Source organism: Petaurus breviceps, unplaced genomic scaffold, assembly GCF_028583685.1.
Source record: "Petaurus breviceps papuanus isolate PSGF00001 unplaced genomic scaffold, PetGlider_PUasm1.0 379, whole genome shotgun sequence".
Lineage (NCBI taxonomy): Eukaryota > Metazoa > Chordata > Mammalia > Diprotodontia > Petauridae > Petaurus > Petaurus breviceps.
In genome coordinates, this window is record NW_027186303.1 from 1,648,561 (window position 1) to 1,661,818 (window position 13,258).

General features: G+C 43.1%; 1 protein-coding gene across 1 annotated transcript in view; it reads left to right on the forward strand.

The window, feature by feature from the left end:
- CHST11 (carbohydrate sulfotransferase 11) overlaps window positions 1-13,258 on the forward strand; it is a 311,294-nt gene that overhangs the window by 133,906 nt on the left and 164,130 nt on the right. Inside the window, exon 2 of the mRNA XM_069099385.1 lies at window positions 2,280-2,365. Within this exon, the coding sequence (XP_068955486.1) occupies window positions 2,280-2,365 (86 nt within the window). The remainder of the gene's footprint in view (window positions 1-2,279; window positions 2,366-13,258) is intronic.

Here is a 13,258-nt window from a genome sequence, read left to right on the forward strand (position 1 = left end):
CTTCCCTCCCCTCCTCCTAGTCTCCTACCCTCCCTCCCTCTTTCCTTTCCAGTCTGGAAGTGCAGGAATGGGCTACTTACTCATGGGCCCAAGCCTGCTCTCCCTGGGATGTGAGCTTGGACATTCTCTGTTTCCCGCCTGGGCTCTTTCCTCCATAGGTAACCCGGTAGCCCCATTCCTAGCAGCTCGCTGCACTAATGCCAGACAGTGCCAGCACTGGATTCGGTTAGCCCCCTGCTTTTCAGAACTCCTGATATACCAACCTCAGCCTCCCCCACAGCTGGGACTGCAGGCATAAGCCAGGTATCTCTCCAAAGAACAGCCATTGCATCCTTGTGTCCCATCCTAGAAACAGGGGGTACTTACCTCATTTTTCATGGAAACGAAAAAGCAAAGCAATAAATTTAAAGGAAAGTAACAGTAGAATTATTCTTTTCCAGGGTGACTGTTGAGGAACAAAGAACTAGTGTTTTGAATCGTGGCTGTTCAAAACCTAATGGATTTTCTATACTGTGTTTGGCTAAAGCTTTCCTTCTCTACCCTTCCCTTATTTTTCAAATATAAATTAGAGAAGCTCCTGGGGCTGGTTGATATGTAGCGAATATATTTTGTACTGACCAGGCAAACTCCTGGAAGAGGTTTTGTGAGGAGTGTTTTGTCAACCACTAAGTCCTAAACAAATGTTGGTGTTGAATTACTCATCAGTGTGAGTACCCCCTTCTGCCTTCCTCCGAGCCTTATCTGATCACCTTCTGTAAGCATTCATTGAGTAGTGTGGGGCAGTGGAATCAGAAAAACCTAAATTCAAGTCTTGCTTAACATTAGCTATGTGACCTTGGGCAAGACACTAAACCTCCCTGTGCCTTGGTTTCCCCATCTGTAAAAGGAAGGGATTGGACTCAATGGCTTTTATTCTAGTTCTAAACATGTGTTCCTTTATGGACAAGGAGATAGAGTGGTACAGAGGGAAAAGTAGGGAATTGAGAGGCAAAGGCAGTGGTCCAGGATTCAAATTCTGACTCTGCTCATTTGTACTGGTGTGACTTTGGGCAAGTTGTTTCACACACACACACACCCCCCCCCCCCCCCTCTGTGTCTCTGTCTGTCTCTTTCTCTCTCTTTGCTTTTTGGAGGGGGGAAAGCAGGGCAATTGGGGTTAAGTGACTTGCCCAAGGTCACACAGCTAGTAAGTGTGTTGTGTCTGAAGTCGGCTTTGAACTTAGATCCTTCCTGTACCACCTAGCCGCCCGTGTTTTACCTCTTTGAATCTCACTTTCCTCTTCTGCCAAACGAGGGGATTGGACTCAATAGCCTTTGGGAACCTTTCTAGCTCTAAATCTGTGATTTCAAATGTACAGCAAGATAAGCAGGACGAATGTTATCCCATTTTACAGATGAGCACAGGAGAGGTAAAGTGCCTTACTCTGTATCAGAAGGCAAATTTGTGAGGCTAGACCAGACAACTTCTACGTCAGTAGCAAAAGCTGTGTTCCAGCCCCCCACCCCACCTCCCACACCCAAATTATTTGTGGCTTCTCCTTTATGGTGTCAAGAATAGCATTTTTCTTGGCCATATCCACTATGAATGTCATCTCTACCCATCAATCAGTTAGCAAGCATTTATTAAGTCACTAGGGATACAGGCACAAGGATGAAAGTCTTTCCCTGCAAGAAACTTACTGTCTACTAGCAAGAGACTATATGTGCATAATAATTATATAAAAATATGTACAAGGCAATGGAAGTTGGGGGTGAGGCACAAGCAGATGGGAAAGGGAAAGGTTTCATGTAGAATGTAGTGCTTGATCTCAGCTTTGGAGGTGAGGAAGGAGGGAGGGAGTTCCAAGCAGGAGGAAGAAGGAGTGTTGGGAAAGACTTTGGCAGCTTCTCTGGCCTTGAGGAACCAGTGAAGCTGGAGCTTTTAGCACAGGGAAAGTCTGGGTGGTGACCATTATCTCTTCCTTCCCTCCTATACTCCTCCACACCTGGGGCCATCTCCAGTCTCTCTGGTCTGTATCTGGTCACTGGACCCAGATGGCTCCAGAGGAGAGAATGAGGCTGCTGACTTTGCACAGCCCTGCCTCACTTAAATCCAATTCACTTTCAAGTCATGGCACCACCTTCCTGATGTCACGGTCAAGAACGAAAGACAAAACAGCAACCTCCCATCCTCCCTGTCCCTTGCTCTCACTGCCTAATTCTCTTTCTTTTCTGTTTTAATAAAAAATTTATTCCGTGCCCTTCACTGCTAATGAGCCCCCTCTTCTCTCTTTTCTCAGTCATGCGGAGGAATCCCTTTGGAATGGACATCTGTTGTCGGAAGGGCTCCCGAAGCCCACTTCAGGAACTCTACAACCCTACTCAGGTAAGTGATTTGCTATCACATCTTCAGTTCAGTCTTTGTGCCTCTGACTCAGATACTTCTTGCTGAAGGATTTTAAAATGGCTTCCTGTTCGGATTAAAAATTTCGTTCTGCCAAGCACAAATTTTCCTTCTTTGGCCTTACTTTACTATTATTTTGCTCTATAGAATGGATCTTTGTGGCCAGAAATGAAAAAGGAAATGTCTCAGAACTTGGTGTGTTATCGAGATTTGGTGTTCTACTTATTGCTGGACAAGACCAGGATTGGACAAATCAGATCAAACTACAGTTGTTGTTGCAAGGGCTGCTGGAAAAACATAGAAATGCGAATTTGGGGGTTGCATAGACTGGTTTCAAGGGCTACTGGGAAAACATAGCAATGGGAATTTGGGGTTGCATATACTGGTTTCAAAGGCCACTGGGAACATGTAGCAATGGGAAGTGGGGGTTGCATAGACTAGTTTCAAGGGCTGCTGGGAAAACATAGCAATGGGAATTTGGGGGTTGCATAGACTGGTTTCATCAGTTGGATTTTTGGGGGAGTATTACCTCCATCAGAAGGCTGGAGGAGGAATTTCATGTGTGTGATTTCTCCATTTGATTCTAAAATCTAACAAGTACCCATTGAGTTATACCTCACTCAGCACATTTGGCAATGCTCAATTATTTGCGTGTTGGGGCTTTTTGTTAAGTGATTATCCTAATAAATCTGCCTCACTGTAGCTTTAACAAGGCAGTAAACATTTCCAGTGCCTGTTGACTATGAAAAGAGTTACTCTTTGGGATGAATAAATTCCAACCCACTCCATGCCCCTAAGTAAAGGGAGTGAGAACAATATTAGGGGGCACTAGAGCCATGATGATTAACCCTAAAAATGCCCAGCCATCACTTTTGGCCAATTTGGATTCTGTCTTTCCCACTCCTTTTCTTTGCTAGAATATTTATTATTAATGCTGAATGCGCTTTCACCAAACAGAAAACCAAAGAAAGAGTCTGAGAAACAACAGCTAGGGCTTGAGTGAAGAAAAAATAAAACCTTTGAAAGTGATGGAGGAAAGTTGAAAGTTTAGCCACACTTGGTCATGGCCAACCCCAAGACCCCTTGATATCTGACTTTCCCCTGTCAGAGGTCATCCAGAAACAAAGGACTGTGCATAGGCATCGTAGCTCCTTAATCCTTGAACCCTCTCCTGGAACCACAGTGCCAGATCTGTAGCAAGCAGACTGTATTTGGGGGGGGGGGGAGAATGGAGTGGATCTAAAGACCCAAATAATCTCTTCTGTCTTGTTTTGTCTGGTACTCCTTTCTATTGTACTCATTTTGCTGGGTCTTCAACACTTCACAGTTTTCTAATTTTAGAATAGATATCTGAATAAAGTAGGTAATTTGGGACCCTTTCTTTTCCTGCTCTATCTCTCCCCCATTTACTTTGGGGCTTAAGCTGTCTAGTTTGATTTTTTCCCCTTTGATCAAATGATATGCTTGAAAATCCATTTCAAATTAGAAAAGAAATAGTTGACATTTATATAAAGTTTACAAAGTATGTGATATACAAGATCTTATTTGATCCTTGCGATTTCACAATAGGTACCATAAGATGTTTCTCTCCTTGTTTTGCAGGTGAGGAAACTGAGTCTTAATGAAATTATTTACCTATAGTCTCATAGTCAGGCTTTGAACTTTGACTCCAGGGTTCAAACACATGAGAATCAGAGTTTAACACTTTCCCACTATCCCCTTTGGAGTTTAAGTTGTCTGCTTTGATTTCCCCCTTGCTGAAATTAGCCAGATATTTAAAAACCAACTTTGAAGATTGAAATATCTGATTTGTCTTTCCACGATGAACAAATTCTCCCAGTAATCCAATCAAACGATAAACAGTCAATGTATTAAGCCTTTAGACAGTGCCAGGCACTGGGGATATGAATACCAAACATTCCATTCCATTTGGGGAGATAAGAACATATAACCCCCCCAAGTGTGTCATCTAGGTACTGTGTGGACATAGCAAGCCAGGGAAGTTTTTGTTTAGGCCCGTTTTGGTGCATGAACTGTTTGATGGTAGACAATGAGAGACAGGGCCCTTTATTCAGCTTTCCTTTTGGATATAAGTTGGGTGCTCGGGGGTGGTCACAAGGTAAGCATGGGATAATTTGCAGATGTTAACCATTTCTATCCATCCGTTGACATCTTCTGTTCTCGGGCCATTTTGTTCTTCCAAATAAAACTATCAATCTGCTCCCACTTTTCTGACTGGGCTTTTATGGGGAACACATGGCCAAGCAATTTTGTGACTTGGGTCAGGTGTTTGGAATATGATGAAAAATATGAATGAAAAAATAAGTCTTCCCCTCTTCCCTTTAAACAATTGGTGAAGGAGAAGTAGTTTTATTTTATTCTTCTTGTGGAATATGCTTTGCTCCTACTAACACTCAAATCAACAACTCCATCAGTGCATCCATCTAATAATTACATAAAAGGAATGTGGACAAATAGACAGGCCAGTAACTGTTGGTGTTCTCATTTCTTTTTTTGGCATTAATAAGACCAATCCCCCCCCCCCCCTTGGGACTACTTAGGAACTTGCTTATTGCTTAAGGATAGATTCAGCTACCACCGGGTACTGGCCATCTACCAAGACATCTACATGGAGACTCTCGGTGGAACTCCCTTTTCCCTCACACTTGCTTGTCTAAACTTCCTTGTATGTCTCCTGTTTTCAGGACTTCCTAAGACTTTAAATACATAATCTATGCATTCATTACAGCTGGAGGGGACCTTTGAGACCATCTAAGCCAAGCTCCCTTTTTATAGATGAAGAAACTGAAGCCTAGAGAAATCAAAGGATGGTAGATTACCAGCTGGAAGTAACCTTAGAGAGGTCCTCTAGTCCAACTACTTCATTCTGCAGGTGAGGAGACTGAAGGACATCAGTTGGTTTTCTGAGAGCATCTTGAACTAAGAGTACACTCAACATAGGGGCAGATAGGTGGTATAATGGATAGAACATGGTGGAATCGGGAAGACTCATCTTCCTGAGTTCAAATCCAGCCTAACTGGGTGACCCTGGGCAAGTCACTTAACCCTCTTTGTCTCAGTTTCCTCATCATAAAATGAACTGGAGAAGGAAATGTCAAAGCACTCCAGTATCTCTGCTAAGAAAACCTCAAATGGGGTCACCAAGAGTCAGACATGACTGAACAGCAACACTCATCATCGTTTCTTCATGAAGGAAATATCTGTATATCACTTTACTTTTTTGTCAGTATTCCGACCAGACAGCATCGCCTCCCCCCCCCCCCTTTCCTTTTTCTCAAGCCACGATTCTTTCCTACTCCCCCCCAAGCCTGGCTGGCAAGCTGCTTTTTTTTTTTTTTTTTTTTTTTTTTAAGAAATCGTGGAGTTAATCTGGGCTGCTGTTGGGGGATGTGGTGTGGAATCGAGAGAAGAAAGGGAACCCATTTCTCCTTCTGGGCTTCAGTTCCATATGACGAGACCTTTAAAACTTAACACCCAAGGTGGCGCAGTCATATTCTTTCAGCTGTCTTTCCCTGCCAGCCAAGCCACCAAAAATGTAAAAATGGACAGCCAACCAGGAATGATGTGATCATAAGCACGAAACTCTCCTTTGTTACTTGGAAATAATTTTGTTCCTGGTGATGCAATTTTCTCTTGGTCTTCTCTTTGCATTTACCTTAAAAGCTGACCTGGGTTTACTTATTCATGTGACCTTGGGTAAATCACTTCCACTCTCAACCTCAATTTCCTCACCTTGAAAGTGAAAGGATAAAAGATTCCATCTAGTGTAAATCCTGTGGCAAATAAAAAGAAAACTGTCTTTTAGCGGAAGGGAACCAGTGTGGACTTGGGTGTCAGGAATGAATAGTGTAAGAAGACGAGTAAAACTGAGTTTCAGGAGAGAATTCCATGTCAATGGATGAACAAGGGCCAGAAGCCCCTCTGGGAAATATGTTACAATCTTCTTTTATATCCTCAATTTTCTTATTTTATCTCAAGCCGCTACTGTTCAAGAGGAAAAAAAAGAAAGTTGGCGAAAATGATTTTTGTATCGGGTATTCTTAGAAAAAAAAATACCACCACTGGGTGTCTTATAATTTTCTCCATTCTATGCTGTCTCCCAAGTCTAAATATAAAACCTAATTGCTGATCAGATCCACCAACAGCAAGTTACTGACAGTTCAGTAGTTGCTGACTGCATATTTGAGGGCTGAGTGTATCTGTGGGCAGTCCTGCTTCTGACCAGACTCAGCTGGCAAAGGAGAGATGAGTTGCTAGCAATTAATAATCCCATGTGCGAGAGTGGCAAAAACTGGCCCTTAATTCTTCCCTGTCCCCTTCAATAATCTCTTTGGAGGATAGTTTTTAGGACTATAGGAGACTGGATTTAGACGATCTGGTCCAATACTCTCTTTTTACAGATGTAGAAACTGAAACCCATGGAGGTGACAGGATCACATATTTAGAGTTAGGAGGTACCTCAGAGGCCTTTGAGTCTAACCCCATCATTTTACAGATGAGGGAACTGAGGACCAGAGAAGTCCAGTGATTTGAACAAGATGGGTACAGGAAATAAAGTGCCGAGTTTGGTATTGGAGGACCAGCTTTTCAAATCCTCACTCTGTCACTTCTTGTATAAACTTGGGCAAGTCCCTGGGCCTTAGTTTCCTCATCTGTCAAATGGGGCAGAGGGTAATTTGCATAATCTCTGGTCCCTTCCAACCTTTTGTCTGTGACCCTGTGATAAGAGTTATTAAGTAAGTAGCTGAACTGGGATTAAATTCCCAGTTCCCCACTTTCACTTGTTGTGTTTTCTTTCTACCACACAACCTTTAATTGCTTGATGGTTTAATCCCTCCTGCTCAAGTCAAGGGAGGATATAGAGGTCCCTTTCTGCCCAATGCCCCACCCCCATTTATACCGATCCAAGAACAGGAGACCTGACCTAAGACCCTCCGAGGTTCTGTTATGGTAGAAGAGAGTTTGGCCGTCTTTGGCCCCAGTCTGTTTTCCCCGGAAATGTATGTAATTAGTCATAAGAATGCCATTGAAAAGAGTGGGGAGGACCCAGCATGAACTCATCCCCACTGCTGGGAAAATATCTCAGTGCATATGGCCCATATAAAAAATATTGAAATGATTTCATTGTAATATTTTAAAAGCCCACTTTCCTCATCTTCCACATGGGGGTTTATAGGTACAAAATCAACATCAATCCGTTAATCAACATTTGTTAAGTGTCTACTATGTGCCAGGTATTGTGGTAAGCAATGGGGACACAAAATGAGACAAAAGACAGTCCCTGCCCTTAAGGAGCTTGTAATGTAATGACTCAGGATATCGTCATTGTTGGGTGACTGACCAATGCCTGTGGCATGCTGGAAATCACGTTGGTTGTGGAATCAGGAGACATGGAATCAGTTCTATCCTGATACTTAGTATGTGTGTCACCTTAGGTAAGTCACCTGAGCTTGTCAGGCCTCAGTTTCCCCAGCTGTAAAATGATGGGGTTGGATTAGGTAACCTCCAAGGTCCCTTCCTGCTATAGACCTGATGTTTCTGTGACTGGATGGTTCTACTAATTTGTTTCCCTTCATAGACAGTGTTCTAGTCACTTCATTTTTTTTTTTTACTGTCCACCATACTTGACTTTTCATTTCCACATTCTGTGTCTTTGCACAGGTGGCCCCTGTGTACCTGGACTGAATGTGTTGTTCACCACCATCCCTTGCCATGCCTGGCTTCCTTCAAGGCTCAGATTTTGTGTCACCTCCTATAGGAAGCCTTCCCTGATCCCCATAGTCGGTAGTGCTCTCTCTCCACGCCAGATTATCTGAGTGAGAGATTACTGACATCTGTAAATACTGCACCCCCTAATAGAATATCAGCCATTTTCCGTTTTCTCTTCTGTTTTTATACCTCCAGCATCTAACATAAGTGCTTGATAAATGTTTGTTGGATTGAACAAAGTCAAGGACAGTACGTTTTTTATGTGTATTTTTATATCTTCTGTTTGTTTATTACATTCAATTCCAAATGTTTCCTTCTCCCTCCTCCTCCCTCTTCCAGAGAGCTCTTATTAAAAAGACCCTATTTTAAGAACCATGTTTTCAAGCTCTATGGTAGCTGGAGGAATGTTTTGCTAGGACTGGAAATCATGTCTTCTGAGGACCAGTTGAAAGCTGTTAGTTTCTCTAAGGAGTGATGATTTATTTGGGGGGTGGGGGTGGGAGAGACACCTGCCAAGTGAATGAGACCTGTTCTCCTTGACATCAAAGGATAGAACAAGGGGTTTTGGGTGGAATCGACAGGGAGACCTATACAAGTAAAAACTTCCTAATAATCAGAACTGCTTAGTGAGATAGTGATGTAAGGAGATGACTACACTTGCCTTGTATGGAGTGTCTGTCACTGGGGATTCCCCAATTAGTGGCAGGAAGATTCCTTGTTGAGGACAATTTGGGGGACTTCCCTTAGTCAGGTAGGTTGTGATGGCATACTAAAAGATCTTCGAGGTCCCTTTCGACTATAAACTGTGCTTATCTTGTTTTAAAATTTTGACGATTTCATTCCTGTAAGGAATTCCCAGGATGGAAACTCTATCCACTAGTACAAATTAACAACTCATATGCAATTTATAGTCTTGGAGAAATGCCTAGGGAAGCAATGAGAGATTAAATGCTCTGCCTACTGTCCCACAGTCAGTATATGTCAGAGGCAAGGTCTGAACCCAGGTCTTTCTGTCTCCAAAACCAACCATGCTGCCTCTCACATGGCAAATACTCCCTTAGGAATAAGAATTAAGGAGGAAAAAGGATCCTCTTCTCCCGTGTGTGGTGTGTGAACAATGACAAGTATCAGCCCCACATGTCAACCTTTAGAAAGAAGTAAGGTGTGTGTCAAAAAAACAGCTGTGCAGACTCTGGTCAATTAATAAATGAGGAGTACATCTAATTATCCTGCAGCAGGACAGCAGCTGTCTACCAGCCAAATAGGAATTAATTGATTTACTTGTAGACTGTCTCCTTATGCAAAGATATTAGTTACTGTCAGGATAGTAGAAGAGCAGCTGGCTGGCAAACACGAAATATTGCATTAACCTCACTATGCAGATGGTGCTGGGGAGAACCCTCTATTATTAATCACAAATTACAGGAGATGATCATGGCCCATCCAGATGCAGGGGAAGGATGCGTCTACTTCATTGCACTCATGCTCTGACGTTTCCTGGAAGCTGCCCCAGGTTTCTAGTGAAGATGTTGATCAAACCAGAGCTAGCAGTGACTTCATGGTCCAAGATGCACAGGTTGCTTCTTTTTGTTTGTTTGTTTGCTTTTTTGGAGGGGGAAGGTAGGGCAATTGGGGCTAAGTGACTTGCCCAAGGTCACACGGCTAGTTTTTTTGTGTTAAGTGTCTGAGGCCAGATTTGAACTCAGGTCCTCCTGACTCCAGGGCTGGGGCTCTATTCACTTCACCACCTAGCCACCCCCTCATGGCTTGCTTCTTGATGTAAGGATGCCAGTAACTGGTGCTGCTTGGGGACTAGGCAAGGCAGGGAGAGGAGTTAGATGGGTCCAGGGAGGCAACCCAAGTAATCCTTGGGAGAAGGCTACTTCCAGACCTTTTGAATGTTCCTAAGGAGGGTAACAAATAAAAAATGGTGTGGAGTTCCTGTCATAAGAGGACCAACTGGGGAAAAAAGTTTTAGTTGGAGAAAAGAAGAGGGCTCCCTTCTGAAGCTGCCCTTCCCAAATGATACTCATGGGTTGAATCCCCTGAGGAACTACTGCTCCAGGTTGAAGGTACTTTTGTAGGTCTTCCATTCTAAGCTGTAGCTCACAAACACCCACTGTGATCTCTCTTGAATTGCAAAAGGAACATAGTTTAAAATTTTAGTGATTTAATTCATGTAAGAAACTCCCAGGATGGAAACACTACCCAGAGACACAAATCACAACTCATCTCCATTTTATAGTCTTAGAGAATTGCCTTCGGGCCATTAAGAAGTTAAGTACTTTACTTTGGGATTAAGTAAACCCCAGTGGGTTCACTTTCACCATTCAGCCTGAGGATACCATTAGCTCAAAGTGGAGGCATTTGTTGTAATAGAATAGTAAAGGAATATCTTTCCTGGGATGACCCTTCAAATACATGAAGGCAGCCCTTTGGTTTCCCAGCTCGAAGACATTTTTCCTCTTCTGTGCCTCTTCCAAATCAGCTCTTCCTTTTCTGCCTCATCAGAATCATTTGCTGCACCATTTTAATGTTCCTGATCCATCATCCCTAAGCTAGAACTTGTCTGAAGACTTTGCTTCTTCAATGGCTAAGTGACTTATGGAAACTTCTTAGCTCAGCCTTTAGCTAGTCTTAACTCCAGTCATCAGTCAACCAGTCATCAGAACTGTAACTAGGGTGAGGCAACTGATGTTTTGCCCCCAGAACAGCAACATTTAGAGCTCTTAAAAATTTAATGAATACACTCCTTCAGCATCACAGAAGACCCTAAACAAATAACTTCCCCTCTTGCTCAATTCCTTATTCCTCGTATGACTTTTATATCATGGATTACAAAGTTTCTTTGAGCACAAGAAGTTTGCCCTGGAAAGAAAGATGGCTGGGCAGTCACACCCTGTGTTCATGACCCACAATGCAACAATGCATTTATTAAGAGAAAGGGAGGATGGTATTTAAAATCAGTCCAGTGGAATTGAAACTATCAGCTAGAACCTTGATAAAGGTTTATAAAACATTAAAAAAAAAAAAAAAGGTTCTCCCATGGCCAGAGGGAAAATGTTAGCCTCTGTTTGAGAGAGCACGTGCGCTCTATCACTGTAGGGCACAGGGCACGGATATCATAAAGGGAATTGTTGCCCCCTCTTAGCTTGTTTTATACGCTCCAACAAGTAGGGTTTCTATGGCAGGTGTGCTGTGCTGGGGAGGAAGTAGCCAGCCTCCGCTCAGCGTGGTTCCCAAAGGAAGCCAACTGGATGCCATCACCTCCTCTCACAGCTGCAGAAGACACGTGCCTTTGGGCAGAAGTTGAATGAGGAATTGAAGGCAAATCTGTGGCTATTGGGAGCTGCCAGGGGCTGAATTCTCCCATGCCCTGTGCCCTTCGTCTTTTAATTAGGATGTACAAGGGAGGAATGACTGATTCTTTCTTTCATGGTGAATCAGCTGTTGTTCAACCAGGTTATCCAGATACTTGTCAGGGAACTGTTCTGGGTTCAGGGGGTAAGGGAAAAGGCAAGGGGGGAGGGGGGAAGGAAAGGGAGGAGGGACCAGATCCTGGTTCTTCCAGACCAAGGTTCTTTCAGACTGAGCTCTTGCCATCCCATTGCCTTCCCCCATTAGGAGATGTTGGGGAATCCAATGGTTCTGCTGAAGTGCCTGGGTTTTTGAAAATATGAGACAGACCAGAAACAACTCTAGAAGCTCTTACCCAGGACAAATTGTAATATCATAGATTTATAGCTAGAAGTGGCACCACAGACCATTGACTCTAACCCACTCGTTTTACAAATGAGGAAACTATGGGGCAGGGGGAGGAGGGCGGCAGTTTGCTCAGAGGCACACAGGGTCAGTGGCAGAGCAACACCTTCCATAGTGAAGGGTGCTTTTTTCTTCTGGTCTCAGATCTTCCTGGCTAAAAAACCACCTTAAAAGCTAGCAGGAATCATCATGGATTGGAGAACATGCCATCAGTTATTAGCACAAGACTTTTTCCCACTAGATTTTAAGCTCCTTGAGGGCAAGGAGTCCAGTGCTGGGCACACAGCAGGCATTTAATAAATGTCTATTGATGACTTATTTCTCTCTCTCTTTGATGATTCAGCCAGGACTCAGCCTTAGCCATACCATTTCTTTGCTTCTTGAAAAGCTGGAAAAAAAAAAAAGCTTGAAAGCTGATTTGCAAGTAACTACCAAGATTACCTTTTTTGGAAACTCCTTTTTTCTACCACTGAGGAATGATAGAGATGTCATAGCTTCCATTTGGGATGATAGGAAGTAGGTCTAGAGGGAATCTTAGACATCACCCTTTGGAGTCTGGCCCTTTTCATAGAGATCTGGGGTTCAAATAGCTACTGGGCTGCCCCTACCCCTGCCCCAGAACTCCCATTGCTTTGCCACCCAGTGAATATTTCAGGGGACCATCAATTCAGAATTGAGATAGACCATAGAGATCGACTAGTGAGACCCCCTCATTTTGCAGATGAGGAACCTAAGGTTCAAAGAAGGGAAGTTTCTTGCCCAACATCATGGAGTTTAAGTAGCAGAGATAGAATTCGAATCCAGATCTTGTGACACTCATTCCCATTCCCTTTCCACTGCACCATACTGCCTCTCCAGTGTTTGCTCTTCAGCTTTTGTCAAATAGAAGAGGGAAGACACCAGGGTGTAGTGGAAAGAGGAATGGATTTGGGTTCAAATCCCACTTAAGATGTATATGACCTTAGGCAAGTCTCATCCACTTTCTAGTTTCCTCATCTGTAAAATGAGGGGATAGGAGTGAATGATCTTTGCATTCTAAATCTGCATTTCTACATACTTAGATATTAGCATACAGCCTAGCATTTTTATTTTAGGTCTATATTAAATTACTGCTTTGAAATTTGGGAGTGGAAAAAGTAGAGAGAAAATTGTAAGAAGAGAGTCTATCTTTTAAAAAACATGGTCTCTTTTTTCTGTATATGGGATCACAAGGTCATAAATGTAGAGATGGAAGGGACCTTGAAGACCATCAAGTCTTCTCCCCTTGCTTTACAGAAGGGGAAACTGAGGCAAATGGGCTAAGTGACTTGCCCAGGGTCACACAACTGTCTGAGGCAAGATTTGAACTCAGGTTTTCCTGATTCGAAGTCCAGTGTTCTATAA